The sequence below is a fragment of the Amyelois transitella genome, chromosome 22 (assembly GCF_032362555.1).
Source record: "Amyelois transitella isolate CPQ chromosome 22, ilAmyTran1.1, whole genome shotgun sequence".
Taxonomy (NCBI): Eukaryota; Metazoa; Arthropoda; class Insecta; order Lepidoptera; family Pyralidae; genus Amyelois; species Amyelois transitella.
In genome coordinates, this window is record NC_083525.1 from 1663095 (window position 1) to 1683636 (window position 20542).

The window sequence follows — 20542 nt, forward strand, 5'->3', positions numbered from 1 at the left end:
CTAGCGTCTCAGGGCCGGAAGCACCCTGTGTCAGGTGGTTTAAGGCCCACCCCTATTATCGGAGGAAAAAAGGCTTCATTCATTATTCCGTGTGATAAATACAGGGAAGGATTCGCGGTCTGGCCCTTGCGCCGGCCCTGGGCTAATAATTTGATTACGGCGGCCATTTTGTCCGGCTTTTTTTTTTCGTTGTCCCGGTCAACGCTGGTTTAATCGTGCGTTTAGAAGTTGGTTTTACGGTTTTGCAACGGTGAGGTAAACGGTTGTGGGATTTTTAATTGAATTTGTCAAAGAATGAGGATGTTTTGTAATTTTTTCATATTGATTTTCAAAAGTTTAAGTGTAAGTGGATAAAAGGAAATTCAAATGTTAGTTTGTTCTTTTAGTTTTTATAACGCCTTGTTTGTTTGTTTACAGTTTGTGTAACAAATTACAAAACAGTTATTGGATTGAGAAGAATAGGTACAATGGCGGACTTATCCCCAATGGGATTTCTTCCAGTCAACCAAAATGTAAAGGGAAATCCGTCATTAAAAAGGCAGCGCACATAAAAAGCATATTAATTTGTTATTATTTTTCCCTTATATTGGGAAATACTGAAGCGATCATGAAAATTCTTAAACCATTGAAAACGTACATTGCCTGCGGGTGTTATAGGCTGTTATGTACAACGGGTGATATGTATGTGCCGTGTGGTTCCCGGCACCAATAAAAAGAAATAGGACTTCTCCGTCTCATACCCATGGATAGCGTAAAAGGCGACTAAGGGATAGGCTTTTAGGCGATGGACTAGCAATCTGTCACTATTTGAATCTCAATTCTTTCATTAAGCCAAGCAGCTAAACGTGGCCTCTCAGTCTTTTCAAGACTGATGGCTCTGTCAACCCCGCAAGACGTGATTATATGTATGTATGTGTGGCGGGCCGCTAATAAACTTATATAAAGCGGATTCTCCTCTATTGAGTATAATCAGTTATTATTCCTTATAATTTATTAGTTTATTTTTTATTCTCTGTTATTCCAGGAGTCACACCCTCGACGAGCGCTTCCTGTACTCCCAAGGCGAGGTTCGAAGGGTCCACTGGCATCCCACCTCACTGTCACATCTAATGGTGTTGGTTTCAGATAATACTATCAGGTAATTGATATTATGTCTCAAAATTCAAAATTCAAAATTTTTATTCATCATTATAGGATACTTCATATCGCTTAATAATTGTCAAAACGTATGGTTTAACAACATTGGTTGACGTCAAATAAATTACGTAAGACTAAGTTTACTGCCGCTTCCAAGGCGTCAGTGCAGAAGAAGCGGTAACAAACTGCACTGCAGCATTTTTTGTCTCTTGTCTCTGGTATGCTGGAAGAGATTTCTTAAGAAATAAGCAGAACCTATGTACTAAGTATTGCAACTTGTGTTCATCATTCTTTTATGTTATCTCATCATTGTCATTTAACCACGTCTCACGTTTTTGAGGTAGACAAAGCCCATTGTCTTAAACTACTTATAGGCCTCGTTCAGCTGTTAGGCTTAATGATGGAATTTAGATTCAAATAGTGAAAGGTTGCTAGACCATCGCTTAAAAAAAAAGTTTCTTTAAGCCTATCCCTTAGTCACCTTTTACGAGATCTTTAAGAAAGAGATTGAGTGGTCCTATTCTTTTTACATTGGTGCCGGATATTCTGCCCGTGAATGGACTCATTTCTTTAATCGCCTTTATAACATCCACGAGAAACCTGCTCGCCGTTACATATTATTTTAAAATTGCATGCCCTACAGGGTTCATATTGTACCTATTTATAAGCAGTAACTGTATATGTACAAAAGATTTTGAATTGAACTGAAAAAGATGGAGTTTAGAAATTCTGGAAACCACACGGCCTAGTTCATAAGAATGTCCATCCATTCATATAAATAATTTATCATAATTCAGTTTATAAAAATCTAACAACACCACCATCTTTGACGGCCTCTGTGGCGCAGCGGTAGTGCGCTTGTCTGTGACACCGGGGATCCCGGGTTCGAATCCCAGCCAGGGCATGATGAGAAACGAACTTTCTCCGATTGGCCTGGGTCTTGGATGTTTATCTATATAAGTATTTATTATAAAAATATATTATCGTTGAGTTAGTATCTCGTAACACAAGTCTCGAACTTACTTCTAGAGGCTAACTCAATCAGTGTAATTTGTCCCGTATATATTTATTTATTTTTACAATCACTACACTACAATTAGAAAATTATATTAACAACCATTACCCAAATTCCAGGCTGTACAACATAGCGATAAAAAGCGGTCCGAAACTGGTCAAGATCCTGACCATAGGAGCTAAGCCTTGCAGTCAACTCGCCGGCAGGACCATCCTGGACAGTTTGGGCGATACGGCCGTGGACTTCACGACACTACCCACGTCCGAAGACCTGCTGATCTTGAGGGGAAACGGAGACGTCTATATGATGCGGTGTGAACTGGACACTAAAAGGTTTGCCATTGATAATAGGTATATCAGTCGATCTATACTAATATTATAAACATACTACAAACATATGTATTCGTCACGTCTATATCCCTTGCGGGGTAGACAGAGCCAACAGCCTTGAAAAGACTAAATCGACGGGTGCAAAGTAAAAAGACTTAACTGCAAAATAGCTACTTTACAGTAGAGCAAAAAGAAAGAAAAAGTTTTATATTTTTTTAATGGATATGAATTTAATTTTCTAACTTTGCAATTTCTTTGTTTATACTCTAAGGCATATTTTTATTATGTCGGGGTTAGTAATTTGTTGTTAATTTACGAGATTTTGCAGTTAACCCTATCTACGTTGAATTAAAAATAAAGTTAAATAAGTCAACTGCCTGTTGGTCGTGTATACAAGGGACATTAATTTTATTAAATAAAAAAAAATCCTTTTAATTAATTTTATTGAATCTTTAATAAAACGTTTCATTTTAAGTAAAGCAACTTCCAATTCGTATTAATTAACAATATAATATAAGAAACAACAAAATAATGCACATAACTTTTTATGCTTCGTTTTTGAAAAATGATGATTAAAGTACAATGAGGTCAAATGAAGTATCATATTTTGTGTAGTAACGTTTTTGTTAGGAGCAAAATTTTTAAATAACATGTAACATAAACGAGAAACTCTAAACCCGTGAACATAACAGGAAATAACTTTTTTTTCCATAAAGCAAAGATTTAACTTACATTAATCAGTCTTATTAATCAGTCTATTAATTCAGAATCACAGAAATCAACAAGAAACTTATCTTTTCATGATGATTAATGATTAGCCAAACACTAGAATCGACATTCACACTCCAGCAGGAATATAATTACTAGTAATAACAATTAATTAGTTGTTTTCTTGTGTATAAGAATTACATGCATGTTTCAAATTTTTGTAAAATTCGTGATACCTAAAAGGAATTAAATTTTGCTCACAAAGATTAACCAAGTCATTGTATTTAGAATGTGTTATCATCAAAGTATCATCATAACAAACATTGGGTTCGTTTAAAATATTATCTCGACGGGATCGCGTATTTCGTTTTTGTAATAAATCAATTCTCTTAGATTCTTCTTCATGTAAATTATATTTATAAAATATGGTGTTGGGAAAATCCGATTTTACTACAACTTCACGTATTTTACTCCATTTTACAGTTTCGTTGTCTGTGTTTTTATCCCACTTTAAATTATCCAAACATCCTTTGAAGTCAAGAAACATGTTTTGTGTTATATTTATTACTTCATAGGGATCTCCAGAGGTTTTGCACCACCTTACAAGTGTATACCATTCTTCCGGACTGTAAATTGATTTTCTTTTGGAAGACTTTTCTATCATTGCGTGTACACTGTCCCCTTCTTGTTGGGTATGCCCCTTTTCTAAGAACCTATGACAGATATCGATTTTAAATTTTGAAGAACAGAATGCGTACATAAAAAATACTGCTCGGTTTCTATTCTGTCCGCCGCAATTATCCGACCAAAGACGGACATCCTTGATTCCTTTTCTAGCAGAATTTTCAATAAAATGAAGCAGGCAACTAGCCACTTCATTGGACCCCCTTTTAGCTATCGTTTCAGGCCACATATAACATATTCCTTTTTTAAGACCCATTTCAAATACTGTAAAATTAAATATAGAGAGTTTGCGTTTATAATAAAATGAACTAGTTTCGCCATGAGGAGTAGATAATATTTTTTGAAAGTCAAATGTAGCTGAAGTTATAGTTTCAGGATGTGTAGTGGCTTTGATTTTATCTTGTTTCTTTAAAGACCTAGCAACATCTTTATTTTTCATATGTTCTTCAAACTTCTCGGCGGGTTGAGTATCAGGGCAATTTTTAAATGCAGTACATACATCGCATTGGTCTTTTTTGGGGATAAAAAAGCATATGTTCATTTCCTTGTTAACAATGTCTCGATATTGGCGAACTGTACGTACTCTTTCTAAAATATTATTTTCCTCTGCCCATTCCTTATACAATTGAAACATAATTGAGAAGTTCAAGTCACCAGACAGATATAATTTACTTGAATCTTTCCTTATATAATGAGACTCTACGGGCTGGAATGATCTTACATGATCACAAACACCTTGTATGACAGCCGCTGTGTTTATTTTGGTTTTATTATTATGATGACCTCTCAAATCCTTCGAACAGTTACCAGTAGTTTTATCATATTTATCTAAAGCGCTCATTATAAATTGATTACTGATAGATAAGGTGTTTTTAAACATTGTTTTGCAAACTTTCACACTTCTAGGGCTAGACTTGTCTAAATCGACCGGAAGATTGTAAGTTACACTGAAATTGCGTTTAGAATCATTTTCGGTTGTTATTCGTTTTTTTGAATAACGTTTGGCATATTTACTGATAAATACCCATTGCTGTTCATGATTTGAAAGGCCCCAAAAACGATCAAAAATATTTTTTCTTTCCTGAAAAGATATCTTTGAATTACATTTAAATTTACAAACATCACATGGTGGCTTAATACATTTAGCGGGTTGAATTTTACCGTTTCTTGACAAGTGTTGTTTTCCAGAATTCAACAGTAATTTTCGTTTTATATCAATCCAATTATCTTTGTTTCTCAATCTCTTCTTTTTCGACCTATCTATATAAAACTGTCGTCGTTTTCGTCCACTTGCATTAGTTGGAGTAGAACATTCACTTGATGCGTCAGCTGCAGAGGACGCGTCTGTGGTAGTTATTATAGGAGACTGACAAGTGACAACTGACTCAATTGAATCAATGTCGAAATTCACTGATTGACCTGTTTGATTTGGTTCTAATAAATCATGTGATGGGCTGGAAGTAAATGAATTGTTCTCTGACGGAATAGGTGTGATTGACATTTTTTCAGTGATATCATCTTCAATATGATTAGCATGAATTTGTGTAGATTGGGAATTAGAAGGCGTCAATATAGGAGGAGAGATACACGGCGTCGTCGGTTCGATTCGATCTGTTTGAGGTTTAGTTTTATTCAAAACTGATACGCCAAGATCGTCCATAAGTCTAGTCATTACTTCATCTTCCAATGGTTGATGTTTATCGAAAAATCCAGTACTTATATTTGGTAAACTTTCATTATATTCCTCTTGAAAATTTAAAATTGAATTTTCTGTAAATAAGAACAACAAACCTACATACAAAAAAATTATAAAAATATCCTGACTCTGCCTCCTGATTCCGTATAAACTAGTAGTTTCAATTAGAGGTTTCGATGCCTTATAAGGCTATATATTTATGATTTACTTAACTATTTTGCAGTAAAAATATAACAATGTAACTTTTTGAATTTGATATTTCTAAGTCAACGGCCTATTAAATTTGATTTCTTTGAGAGTGTTGAAATTTGCGTTTTATGCAAGGCCCTATAATTTTTTTTTTAATTTAGAAGTATTTTTTAGTAGCGTCAATTGATTGTAAACCTAACTACGAGTACTTATATGATTTTAATAAATTACTACTTGATATCTCAACACAGACTTGACAGAGGGACAAACGAACAAACAACCAAATTATCCTATAAGAGTTTCTTTTTTTGAGGTAGGGAACCCTAAAAATAATATATTTGTATAAAAATAATTACGGAGTAAATCGTAACATCTACTATAACAGCGAAGTAGAAAGAGTTAAATGGCAGATGTTCGTTTATGCGCCGGAACGTAAGTAAAAACGAAATCACATACATTGTTATTCATTCAAAGACAAAAATAAGAGAAATAGAACTTCAAAAAGTATAATAAACTAGAATACATACCAGCCACAGTTTCACAATTATATTTTGTGAGGTTTAATAGCTCGTTTGTGTCTGTGATAGCAATTTGTTTTCTTGTTTTTCCTAATTTTACCAACAGCTTGCGTCGTTCTTTATTCATTTTAAGGATTATAACAATGAACTCAAATGAGGACTACAATGAAAACCTCGAAATATCACTGATATCCAACAAAAACCCTCACTTAACCTAAAAATGTGCGCTAGCCGGCGAAGTTCGTGTCAACTGACTGATAACGTTTTGTGTTTGCGCGCGGGAAGTCCCGCGCCCCGCGTCAATGCGGCCAACGTAACTTGGTCGCATTCACTACGTACTATTTGAAAAAAATGTGTAGTTGGCTTTTTGTACGTACGAAAATAAATTGAAATAAAGTGATTTGAGAAAAAAGAAAAATGTCACATTGTAGAGCATTTTTTAATTAAAACGATAATGATAAAAACCGAAAATCGTGAATTTTGTAGTTGACACATTTTACTTTGCACCCGTCGAAATGGCCACGTTCAGCTATTTGGCTTAATGATAGAATTGAGATTCAAATAGTGACAGGTTGCTAGCCCATCGCCTAAAAAAGAATCTAATATTATAAAGCTGAAGAGTTTGTTTGTTCGAACGCGCTAATCTCAGGAACTACTGGTTCGAATTGCAAAAATTCTTTTTGTGGTGATTAGACTATTTATCGAGGAAGGCTTTAGGCTATGTAACATCACGCTGCAACTATAAGAAGCGCGGAAATAATGGAAAATGTGAAAAAAACGGGATATATTATTCATCCTCGAGGTCTTCAATGATGCCTAAAATGACTATTTTACGCGGACGAAGTCACGGGCACAACTACTCTATTTATAAATCTTTTCTGTTACTACTCAGTAAAGTCAGTCAACGCAAATCCCAAAAGCTGGTTCTGGTGATTTGAAATTTGGCGTTTAATCCGAATGAAACGCATATAAGATATTATTCTGCGCAGAACTAAATACATTTTAAACACCAACTATGTGTTCACAAAATTCTACACATACGTATACACGTATGTATGTATGTTTTTCATATTCCAGCGGGGTCAAACCGATCCTGAGCGGTCCACTGGCTATGTATCCACCGGCCGACGACAACTACGGCTCCGAGTCGTGCTCCATCGCGGCCGTGGGCGCGCACAGCCCCGCGCTGGTGGTGGTCGCCACTTGCAGCGCCGCGCTGTACCACTGCCTGCTGCTGCCTCACGTGAGTGTGTGTTCTTGTGTTTGCTGTTTCACTGTCTTTCTGATGAATGAAATGAATGAAATGAATGAAATGAATGAAATGAATGAAATGAATGAAATGAATGAAATGAATGAAATGAATGAAATGATGAATAAGGTGAATGAGACGTATGAAATGAATGAGATAAATGCACCGTCACGGCCGTGGGCGCCCACAGCCCCGCGCTGGTGGTGGTCGCCACTTGCAGCGCCGCGCTGTACCACTGCCTGCTGCTGCCTCACGTGAGTGTGTGTTCTTGTGTTTGCTGTTTCACTGTCTTTCTGATGAATGAAATGAATGAAATGAATGAAATGAATGAAATGAATGAAATGAATGAAATGAATGAAATGAATGAAATGAATGAAATGAATGAAATGAATGAAATGAATGAAATGAATGAAATGAATGAAATGAATGAAATGAATGAAATGAATGAAATGAATGAAATGAATGAAATGAATGAAATGAATGTGAAATTAATGAGATAAATGCACCGTCACGGCCGTGGACGCCCACAGCCCCGCGCTGGTGGTGGTCGCCACTTGCAGCGCCGCGCTGTACCACTGCCTGCTGCTGCCTCACGTGAGTGTGTGTTCTTGGGTCCCACTGACTCATTGTCTGAATGAGACAAATGAAATGAATGAAATTAATGAGATGAATAAGGTGAATGAGACGAATGAAATTCCGCTTCTTCTACACATGCCTTTTAGAAGAGGTAGTAGTTATAGTTAGATTCAAGTGATGTGACGTCAATAAGTGATACCTTGTGTCTGAAAATATATCTATTCTATTCTGTGTGTTTCCGATGAATGAGACCAATGAAATGAATGGAACGAATGAAATGAATGAGGTGAATGAGACGAATGATATGAATGAGGTGAATGAGACGAATGAAATGAATGAGGTAAATGAGACGAATGAAATGAATGAGGTGAATGAGGTAAATGAGACGAATGAAATGAATGAGATAAATGCACCATCACGGCCGTGGGCACACACAGCCCGGCGCTGGTGGTGATCGCCACTTGCAGCGCCGCGCTGTACCTACCACTGCCTGCATACCGTCCACCTGAGGGTGGGAGGAAACTAAAAGTATATTAAAACTCACCAACCTTACTTCACTTGCAGACGTCGGAAAAAGATGACAGCGACACTCACGCCCTCTACGTGGTGGAAGCTGTTGAACTGAACATCGCTCTCAATCCGGACCAAGACATGGAGCATTCCTATCCGGTGCATCTGTACCCGGTAACAATGATAGAATAGTAACAATGATAAACATAGATTGATTGTTACGCAAACAATCTGCAATCTTGCATGTTGAGTATAGGTAGTGTAAACTTTTAGTTAATCGGATGTAACTAATGAAATCAACGTTTTGTTTTTTGTGTGCCGGGGTAACTAAAAAGTCATCCAAGATATGATAATCGTAATTATAAAATTAAAAAATATTAAATTAATTTCATCTTATGTTCTCGCATATACGTGCATAATTCATGAAGCAGATTTATTTTTGAACGCCTCAAGCGCAATGCACATACATATATACGAGTATATATCAAGTCAAATCTTAACTTTAACTTAAATAACCAATAATGTTAAATCAAGTTTTAATGATGATAAATAAAATACCTTCCGAAAGAATATTCTACAAATCAAAATATTTGACTAAATATGTGGTTCCCGGCACCAATAGAAAAGAGAATAGGAATACTCCATCTCTTTCTCATTGATGACGTAAAAGGTGTCTTAAAGATAGACAAACACTTGGGATTCTTGGGGACACAATGATAGAATTGAGATTCAAATAGTGACAGGTTGCTAGCCCATCGCCTAAAACGAGAATCTCGTGTTTATAAGCCAATCCCTTAGTCGCCTCTTACGACATCCGTAGGAAATGAGATGGAGTGGTCCTATTCCTTTTTTTTAGTGGTGCCCCACACGGCTTTCAATTCTATCATTAAGCCAAATAGCTGAACGTGGCCCATCAGTTTTTTCAAGACTGTTGGCCCTGTCTACCCCGCAAAGGATATAGACGTGACCGTATGTATGTATGTTTGTTTCAGTGCACGTCGAACACGTACGCGTGCGTCCACGCCGGCGGGGTGCACTCCGTGAGCGTGCCGCTGTTGGCTCACCTCAGAGACTACGCCCTCGCCGATGATGGTACTCGTAAGATTCTACATGCATACATATAGACATACATACATGAATACACACATACATGCATGCTTACATACATGAATACACACATGAATGCATACTTACATACATGAATACATACATACATGCATACATACATACATGAATACACACATACATGCATACTTACATACATGAATGCACACATACATACATTCATGAATGTATGTATGAATACATACATGAATAGATAGATGATAGATAATTCATTTATTTGATTTGCTACACACAATTTACAATTTCATATGAAATACAAATTAATTAGGGTGTGAGTTGCAGCAATACAAAAAGGTCACAACTCAACGTATTTATTGCTATAGAGCAATACGCTTTTTTTTCAGTTATGACCTAGGTGCTAGTGCAGGTCAATCAGCGCACGTAATAAACAAATAAACATAAACAAACAAAGAATCGTGTCGTGACTTAAAAGTTTTAATTGTATAAGTGTGATAAATGTAGCGGCTTAATAACCAAAAGAGTATCCCAAAATATTTGAAAATTCGATACACGCCCCGGCATAATACATGCATACATATAAACATTCATACGTTCATACATACATTCATACGTACATACATATAGACATACGAGTACATGCATACATACATCACGCCTATTTGACAGAGGCGTAGGCAGAGACCACATCTTTCCACTCGCCACGATCCCTGCATACTTCCTTCGCTTCATCCAAATTCAAAATTCTCTTCTTGCAAGCTCCTCAGTTTCGGGTTTTTACTTTTTCTAGAAGGTCTTCGTAAGATTATGTTACAGTATTATCTCTGTGGCGCAGTGGTAGTGCGCTTTCCTGTGTCGCAATTTGCCCCGGGTTCGAATCCCGGCGAGGGTGGGATAGAAACGAACGTCTACTGATTGGCCTGGGTCTTTGAGATGATTATATAAATACTTTTTACGAATTATTGTATCGTTGAGTAAGTATCTCGTGACACAAGTCTGGGACTTGCTTCGAGACTAACACGGTATGTGTAGTTCGTCCCGTATTTATTTATTTACATCAAATATTCGATTGACGACAGCCAAGGAGAAAAAGAAACTAGGTATCGTGTGGTTCCTGTTACTTAAATAGAATTGGAGCACTCCGTCTCTTACTCGTGGATGTCGTAAAAATCGATTAAGAAAATGGTTAATAAGCTTTGGATTTCTTATAATAGCCGATGCACTGTTATAAATCCCAAGTTTATAAGCCTATCCTTCAGTTCCATTTTACAACATCCATGGTAACGAGACGGTCCAGTTATTTGTATTATTTTTTAAATATTATCAGAGGAATCAGAAACGGCCCTATCCTCCTTATGGTCCAAAACGATCGTAGCGCGCCATCTCGTTGGAAAATAATGAATATATATATATCTTTAATATTAACAGAGGAATTAGAAACGGCCCTATCCTCCTTATGGTCCAAAACGAGCGTAGCGCGCCATCTCGTTGGAAAATAATGAATATATATATATCTTTAATATTAACAGAGGAATCAGAAACGGTCCTATCCTCCTTATGGTCCAAAACGAGCGTAGCGCGCCATCTCGTTGGAAAATAATGAATATATATATATCTTTAATATTAACAGAGGAATCAGAAACGGCCCTATCCTCCTTATGGTCCAAAACGAGCGTAGCGCGCCATCTCGTTGGAAAATAATGAATATATATATATCTTTAATATTAACAGAGGAATCAGAAACGGTCCTATCCTCCTTATGGTCCAAAACGAGCGTAGCGCGCCATCTCGTTGGAAAATAATGAATATATATATATCTTTAATATTAACAGAGGAATCAGAAACGGTCCTATCCTCCTTATGGTCCAAAACGAGCGTAGCGCGCCATCTCGTTGGAAAATAATGAATATATATATATCTTTAATATTAACAGAGGAATCAGAAACGGTCCTATCCTCCTTATGGTCCAAAACGAGCGTAGCGCGCCATCTCGTTGGAAAATAATGAATATATATATATCTTTAATATTAACAGAGGAATCAGAAACGGCCCTATCCTCCTTATGGTCCAAAACGAGCGTAGCGCGCCACCTCGTTGGATAATAATGAATATTTATATATATATCTTTAACATTAACAGAGGAATCAGAAACGGCCCTATCCTCCTTATGGTCCAAAACGAGCGTAGCGCGCCACCTCGTTGGATAATAATGAATATATATATATATCTTTAATATATCACCCCGGCCGGCGGAAAAGCGACGCGTAAGATTCAGAGGTCAACGACACAATTCATTCAGCTGAGCGATCTCGACAACTCTGTACTTTACTTGATCTTGATTTACTAGAAAAATAATTTATTTTTCAGACATTTATTTACATGTTTAGTTTTAATTTCTTTTTGTAGTATTGGTAGTTAATAAAGCGTGTGACGTAGTTTTTGAGGGTTTTTTAAATTTGAAAATGATGACGTTTAATTTAAATAAAAATAGGCTCAAACGGCTCAGAAGCATGGGTATAGTCTATGTTTAAAAGGATGCAGTTGTTTTAAATGTCACCCTGTATATATATATCTTTAATATTAACAGAGGAATCAGAAACGGCCCTATCCTCCTTATGGTCCAAAACGAGCGTAGCGCGCCACCTCGTGTGCACGGCGGGCGCGCGCGGCCGGCCGCCCGCCGCCCTCGCCGCGCTGGCCCCGCCGCTGCCCGCCGCGCTCGTGCTGTGCCCGGACGGCCGGCTGCTCTACAGGTCAGTGGCTTGTGCGTCATTAGGGGACTCCGTTCTTAAAGTCAGTGGCTTATAGGTACATTAATAGGGGACTACGTTATTTAGGTTAGTGGCTTATAGGTACATTACTAGGGGGCTCCGTTCTTAAGGTTAGTGGCTTATAGGTACATTACTAGGGGACTACGTTCTTTAGGTTAGTGGCTTGTACATCATTAGGGAACTCTCTGGGGCAGTGGCATATACAGCATTTGGGGACTCCGTTCTTTGAGGTGCTACATGAGGGGTCTACATTTTTTAAGTCAGTTGCTTATAGGTACATTACTAGAGGACTCCGTTATTTAGGTTAGTGGCTTGTACAACATTAGGGAACTCTCTGAGGCAGTGGCTTGTACATCAGTAGGGGACTCCGTTCTTTGGGTCAGTGGCTTATAGGTACATTAATAGGGAACTCCGTGCTTAAAGTCAGTGGCTTATAGGTACATTACTAGGGGACTCCGTTATTTAGGTCAGTGGCTTGTACATCATTAGGGAACTCTCTGGGGCAGTGGCAAATACAGCATTTTGGGGATCCCGTTCTTAAGGTCAGTGGCTTTTACATCATTAGGGAACTCTCTGGGGCAGTGGCATATACAGCATTTGGGGTTCTTTGAGGTACTACATGCGGGGACTACGTTTTTTGGGTCAGTGGCTTGTACATCATTAGGGGACTCCATTATTTAGGTCAGTAGCTTATAGGTACATTACTAGGGGACTACGTTCTTTAGGTCAGTGACTTGTAGGTAGGTACATTACTAGGGGAGTCCGTCATTTAGGTCAGTGGCTTATAGGTACATTACTAGGGGACCCCGTTATAAAAGTCAGTGGCTTGTACTGTACAATCACTAGGGAACTCCGTTTTTTGGGTCAGTGGCTTGTAGGTACATTACTAGGGGACTCCGTTCTTTAGGTCGGTGGCTTGTATATCACTAGGGGACTCCGTTCTTAAGGTCAGTGGCTTGTAGGTACATTACATCTGTACATCACTAATCGACGTCACAGCCATTCATTGATTCATATAATCACATATATATCCGTTACGGGGTAGATAGAGTCATCAGTTTTGAAAGACCGACAAGCCACTTTCAGTTCTTAGCTTAATGTAGAATTGAGATACAAAAAGTGACAGGCTACCAGCCCATCGTCTAAAAGGAGAATCCCAAGTTTATAAGCCTATCCCTTAGTCGCCTTTTACGACATCCATAGGATAAAAATGGAGTTGTCTTATTCTTAACTTAACCGGAAGAAAGGTTGATAGTCCGTGCCATTGGTGATGGTAGGGTTAGAATAGAATAGATTTTTTTTCGAAATTGGATACAAGGTATCACTTTTTGACGTCACATCACTTACATCTCATTAAAATTACTTAGTAGGTTAGTAGTTAGTAGATTAGGTTCCTCTTAACATTCAATTGGATTAAAATAACCAACATTTTGTATTTCATAACAATTACAGAACTCTGGAACCTTACGATCTAGAAGAGGAGCTTTACAAAGAGCTGCAACTGAAGAATCCAGCTTTGGAAGACGATGATATCGCCAGTATCCTTAAAGAGGTAAAAATTATACGCTAAATCTTTCTCTGTAAAGGCTGCAATGCTATGGAATTTCCCTTGGACACTAATTATCAACATACCTCAACATATTATTCAAAAATAATGTATTTAAGTTCCTGTTCCGTCTTGTTTTCGGCACCATTACATAAGAAAGAATAGGACTACCCCATCTCTTTCCATGGATGTCGTAAAAGGCGACTAAGGGCTTATAAACTTGGGATTCTTCTTTTAGGCGACAGACTAGCAACTTGTCACTATTTGAATCTCAATTCTATCATTAAGCCAAACAGCTATAGGTGGTCTATCAGTCTTTTTAAGACTGTTGGTTCTGTCTACCCAGCAAGGCGTGATCTATGTATGTGTGTATGCTTTTTAGCTTATTTTGTGTGTTGTGGACCGATAAGCTACATTCAGCTATTCGGCTTGGTGATAAAATAAATAGTAAAAAAAAACACAAATAAAACGTAATATATAATATTTCAGCGTCAAAAAATGTCGTTCACCGCCATCATACAGGAGATCCTCACTCGAGACGTGTCGCAGCCGATCCTGAACGTGAACAAAGCTGAAGAACCCAGCCCTAAGGAGTCCTTAGAGGTAATTATCCAATAAGTTATATATTTCTTGAGAAATTACATATGAAAAGTTTTAAGTTTAATTTTTAATATGGGACATTTCAACGTCACTTAATAATATCTTTTGGTTTCACATCATTGGTGGACGTCAAATGAATTTCTTAAAAGTTTACTGTCGCTTCCAAAGCGTCAGTGCAGAAGAAGCGGTAACAAACTGCACTGCGGCATTTTCTTTGATAACATCAACTTCAAAATCAAAACTTAGATTAGAAATATGGGCGAGGAATACATGTAATATATTATTATATGTATTCCTCGCCGTATATTATTATTATATGTATTCCTCGTATATAATATATTATTATATATATATAATTATTATATATTATATATATATATTATTATATATATATATATTGTTCATTATATTGATTCGAACCCGGGACCTCCGGTGTCACAGACAAGCGCACTACTGCTGCGCCACAGAGGCCGTCACCGAGCTCCGCTCAGTCACCCAGGTACTGATTTTAATATACTGAACTCTTTTTTACCCTTGTTATCTTTTCAGATAGTAACTCAAGCTACGATGAAACTCCGCGCGGAATACATGTCGCGGCAACAACGCGCGTGCGATGCGTTGCACCGCAAGTTGCACGCTCTCCAGGCGCTCATGAAACAACACCAGTCCTGGGCACAGGACTTACAGGTGGGTACTAACTAGACACAAGAATAGAATAGAATAGATTTATTTTCAAAATTGGATACAAGGTATCACTTATTGACGTCACATCACTTAAATCTAATTATAACTACTGCCGCTTCCAAAGCGCATGTGTAGAAGAAGCGGCGGAACAAACTACACTGCAGTTAACGATCTATCACCTCCTGGCTTTAGTCCCGGTCGCATCCTCACCACTCTGGAGAGGAGCTCGGGGTATGCCTTTGACCGTGGATCCTGGATTGGGTGAGTCAGGTTTTTACACGAAGCGACTCCCGTCTGACCTCCGCAACCTTTGCAGGGGAACCTAACCCGTATTGGGTCGATCATGGTTACACATCCAGTGGCCTGAATGTGCAGGTTTCCCTTACCATACGAGCATCGGTTAGTATTCAAACTAATGTACATTATTTCGGAAATAGTCATTGGTACATGGCCGAGGTGGGATTCCAACCTGTGCCTTTCTGTGCATCACGCATTTTAACCTGGCACTTTACCGATACGACCACCGACAACCACAGATAACTACAAATAGAAAAAAAAAACTTTTTTGACATCAAAAATACATGTACGGTTCTTTTTGGCGGGAACTCAAACGTCAAGTTTTTTGTACATACATACATTCTTATTATCACGTCTATATCCCTTGCGAGATAGACAGAGCCAACAGTCTTGAAAAGACTGATGGGCCACGTTCAGGTATTTGGCTTTAAGAAAGAATTGAGATTCAAATAGTGACAGGTTGCTAGCCCGTCGCCTAAAAGAAGAATTCCTAGTTTACAAGCCTAACGCTTAGTCGCCTTTTACAAGAGGATATATACGTGATTATATGTATGTTTGTATGACGGACGAGAGAATGCAATAATCTCTTTGCATATCTATACTAATATTATAAAGCTTAAGAGTTTGTTTGTTTGTTTGAACGCTCTAATGTCTAGAACTACTGGTTTGAATTGAAAAATTCTTTTTGCGTTGAATAGACCATTTATCGAGGAAGGCTTAGGCTTTATAACATCACGCCGCAACTTTAAGGAGCTAAGAAATAATGGAATATGTGAAAAAAAAACGGGGATAATTATTCATCCTTGAGGGCTTCAATGATGCCCAAAATAACTTTTCCACGCGGATGAAGTCGCGGGCACAGCTAGTTCTTGTATAATATTGTTTATCAAAATTTCAGGCTGAAATTAATGACGCCCATTTGCAGTCCGCCGTGTTGCAAGAGAAATGTGCCTTGGCGGAGAAGCACCAAGACGATATTAAATATAGGTGTGTACTCAATACATACATACATATAGTGACGTCTATATCCCTTGCGGGGTAGACAGAGGCAGTGCAACAAAAATGTGTCTAGTCTTTGCTTAAACTAATTTGTTTGTTACTTTTTCGCAGTTCGAATCACTGGACTTATTTTCATTAAATTTCACATTTATGAACATAAGATGACGCCAATGACAAGCGAAAATTAGAAAATAAATTATTTTATTCATTCATAAAATCATGTTTATATCCCTTTGTTGGGGGTAGACAGAGCCAGCAGTCTTGTAAGATAAGCCACGTTCAGCTGTTCGCCTAAATGATAGAATTAAGATTCAAATAATGTCAGGTTGCATTGAATCCAAAATTAATAAGCCAATCCCTTAGTCGCCTTTTGCGACATCCATTGTAACGAGTCCTATTCTTTTTCCAGGACACTAATTAATATAATTTGATCATAATAAGTTCAAATGATTTCGTCCTCAGATGTTCGGCGGTGATTCGCAAAATGCGCGGCAGTACCGCCACCAGCGCCGCTGAGAGAGAGTTGTTGGCTGAACTAACGCGGTACAAGGGCATGGGGGAGAGGCTGAGGGAGAGGATCAACATGCTTCAGCTACATGCCAGGAACAAGACTGACGAGGTGAGACTTTTATTCAATTCTACTTACAATTTCTTAGATATTTTTAATAAACATTTTACCAGATGTTTATTAAGAGTTGTTGGCCGAACTAACGCGCTACAAGGGCATGGGGGGGAGGCTGAGAGAGAGGATCAACATGCTTCAGCTACATGCCAGGAACAAGACTGACGAGGTGAGACTTTTATTCAATTCTACTTACAATTTCTTAGATATTTTTAATAAACATTTTACCAGATGTTTATTAAGAGTTGTTGGCCGAACTAACGCGCTACAAGGGCATGGGGGGGAGGCTGAGAGAGAGGATCGACATGCTTCAGCTACATGCCAGGAACAAGACTGACGAGGTGAGACTTGTATTCACGAATTTTACTTACAATTTCTTAGATATTTTTAATAAACATTATACCAGATGTTTATTAAGAGTTGTTGGCTGAACTAACGCGCTACAAGGGCATGGGGGAGAGGCTGAGAGAGAGAATCAACATGCTTCAGCTACATGCCAGGAACAAGACTGACGAGGTGAGACTTGTATTGAATTCTACTTACAATTTCTTAATTTTAATAAACATTATACCAGATGTTTATTAAGAGTTGTTGGCTGAACTAACGCGCTACAAGGGCATGGGGGAGAGGCTGAGAGAGAGAATCAACATGCTTCAGCTACATGCCAGGAACAAGACTGACGAGGTGAGACTTGTATTGAATTCTACTTACAATTTCTTAATTTTAATAAACATTTTACCAGATGTTTATTAAGAGTTGTTGGGTGAACTAACGCGCTACAAGGGCATGGGGGGGAGGCTGAGAGAGAGGATCAACATGCTTCAGCTACATGCCAGCAACAAGACTGACGAGGTGAGACTTGTATTCAGGAATTCTACTTACAATTTCTTAGATAATTTTAATAAACATTTTACCAGATGTTTATTAAGAGTTGTTGGCTGAACTAACGCGCTACAAGGGCATGGGGGGAGGCTGAGAGAGAGGATCAACATGCTTCAGCTACATGCCAGGAACAAGACTGACGAGGTGAGACTTGTATTGAATTCTACTTACAATTTCTTAATTTTAATAAACATTTTACCAGATGTTTATTAAGAGTTGTTGGGTGAACTAACGCGCTACAAGGGCATGGGGGGGAGGCTGAGAGAGAGGATCAACATGCTTCAGCTACATGCCAGCAACAAGACTGACGAGGTGAGACTTGTATTCAGGAATTCTACTTACAATTTCTTAGATAATTTTAATAAACATTTTACCAGATGTTTATTAAGAGTTGTTGGCTGAACTAACGCGCTACAAGGGCATGGGGGGAGGCTGAGAGAGAGGATCAACATGCTTCAGCTACATGCCAGGAACAAGACTGACGAGGTGAGACTTGTATTCAGGAATTTTACTTACAATTTCTTAGATATTTTTAATAAACATTTTACCCAGATGTATATTAAGAGTTTATTCACGAATGGATTAGTCGACTCTTTTTTCATGTTGACCTTAAACTATTCACGTTTGTTATTTTGGCAAATAAAATATAAAATTACATACATATAATCACATTGCGGGGTAGACAGTCATAGCAGATGTGAATAGGACCACTCCATATCTTTCCCATGGATGTCGTAAAAGGCAACTAAGAGCTGGGCTTACAAACTTGGTATTCTTTTTTAGACGATGGGCTAGCAACCTGTCACTATTTGAATCTCAATTCTATAATTTAGCCAAATAGCTGAACGTGGCCATTCAGTCTTTTCAAGACTGGTGGCTCTATCTACCCCGCAAGGGTTATAGACGTGACCATATGTATGTATGTATAGAATAGACTGATCAAAAGTACATGGTCTACATTCAGCTGTATGGTTTACTGATAAAATTGAGGTTCAAATAGTGACAGCTAGCCCATCGCCTAAGAGGAGAATATTAAGTTTATAAGCCCTATCCCCTAGTCGCCTTTAACGATATCCATGCGAAAGAGATAGAGTGGTCCTATTACCTTTTCTATTAAAACCGGAAACCACACGGCAAAATAAATAATAAACTATATTGTTATTTAATTTACATGTTTTCAGCTGAAAAAATGGCAGGAGGACTACAAAAGGAAAGACATTGCGCTGGGCAAGTCTCACAGCGACACGATTTCCTCAATATTGCAACAACAGTAAGTTTGTTTGTTTGTTTGTTATATCTTTATTGCATAGAAATTGACACAGTAACAAAAAAATAGTAAGTTTTACTTGTCTCTCACTAGCGACCCGCCCCGGCTTCGCACGGCCACCATTTATATGTTGAAAACTTGGGCATCCATTTTCTTCAAATTAATTCGGTTCTTGGTTTTTTTTAATATCATTATCGTCCTCGGACCACTCCATCTCTTTCCCACGGATGTCGTAAAAGGCGACTAAGGGATAGGCTTATAAACTTGGGATTCCTCTTTTAGGCGATGTGCTAGCAACCTGTCACTATTTGAATCTCAATTCTATCACTAAGCCAAACAGCTGAGCGTGGCCTATCAGTATATTCAAGACTGGTGGCTCTGTCTACCCCGCTAGGGATATAGACGTGATCATATGTATGTTATCGTCCTCGTAGCGACCCCTGGGTTCACCGTCATAGTGACAAAGTTTCGATGTTTTTTGTATGTGATGCTAATTCCGCCGCTTTTCCGTAGATGGCGTTGTAATCGACGCTTTTTGTAGATAGCGCTAAATTTACGCTGGCAAAGCTTCGGGCAAAAGATAGTTCGTCCACACATACACACACATGGTCATGTCTTTATCCCTTGTGGGGTAGACAGAGCTAACAGCCTTGAAAAGACTGACAGACCACGCTCAGCTATTTGGCTCAATGATAGAATTGAGATAGTTCGTCCATAAAATCACAAATCTTTTCCAGAGAGGTAGGCAGAGACTACATGATTCCACTTGCCACGATCTCTGCATATATCTCTCGTTTCATACACATTCATAACTCTCTTCATGCAAGCTCGACAGTTTTGGCAATTAATCGGTGTATTCATTTTTTTACAGAACAAGCCAAATATCCACCCTCATTGAAGAAACGAAGCTTCTCAAAGACCAACTCAGCATTGTCTAGTTCATTTTGTGATCTCAGCAACTGATGGTAAGCGGTTACCGTGTCAATTTTATACCCTTCACAATGATACGTAGTTCGTGACGAGGTATATTGTTTTGATTAAATTAACGTGATTTGATTTTGTATTCCTGTTTTTGTTTTTTTTTTTCATTCAAAAGTTAAATAAAAATGATGATGATTAATGAAGAGTTTTATTTTTGGAGCTGGTACCATGCTTATTGAACACATGTCCATTCATTTGT

The 20542-nt window shown here is 38.1% G+C and overlaps 2 protein-coding genes across 3 annotated transcripts in view; one reads left to right on the top strand and one right to left on the bottom strand.

The window, feature by feature from the left end:
* The window catches only part of LOC106133201 (nucleoporin 88), a 131177-nt gene extending 110752 nt beyond the window's left edge, over positions 1 to 20425 (top strand). Inside the window, exons 3-15 of one of the 2 annotated variants that reach the window (XM_060950538.1) lie at positions 1025 to 1138; positions 2272 to 2484; positions 7354 to 7519; positions 8666 to 8785; positions 9604 to 9703; positions 12282 to 12447; positions 13918 to 14017; positions 14501 to 14614; positions 15161 to 15298; positions 16491 to 16579; positions 17054 to 17210; positions 19277 to 19365; positions 20234 to 20425. In XM_060950538.1, coding sequence (XP_060806521.1) covers positions 1025 to 1138; positions 2272 to 2484; positions 7354 to 7519; positions 8666 to 8785; positions 9604 to 9703; positions 12282 to 12447; positions 13918 to 14017; positions 14501 to 14614; positions 15161 to 15298; positions 16491 to 16579; positions 17054 to 17210; positions 19277 to 19365; positions 20234 to 20300 — 1633 coding nt within the window. In that variant the 3' untranslated portion in view covers positions 20301 to 20425. Of the gene's footprint in view, positions 1 to 1024; positions 1139 to 2271; positions 2485 to 7353; positions 7520 to 8665; positions 8786 to 9603; positions 9704 to 12281; positions 12448 to 13917; positions 14018 to 14500; positions 14615 to 15160; positions 15299 to 16490; positions 16580 to 17053; positions 17405 to 19276; positions 19366 to 20233 lie in introns of those variants that run through there. The other variant, XM_060950537.1, reaches the window with a different exon arrangement.
* On the bottom strand, positions 2673 to 6532 carry LOC132903160 (uncharacterized). The gene is made up of 2 exons (XM_060950536.1): positions 6286 to 6532; positions 2673 to 5643 (listed from the first exon to the last, which is right to left on the bottom strand). The coding sequence occupies exons 1-2, from the start codon at positions 6401 to 6403 to the stop codon at positions 3362 to 3364; spliced, it is 2400 nt and encodes a 799-aa protein (XP_060806519.1). The 5' UTR covers positions 6404 to 6532; the 3' UTR covers positions 2673 to 3361.
* Positions 20426 to 20542: the final 117 nt, after the last annotated feature.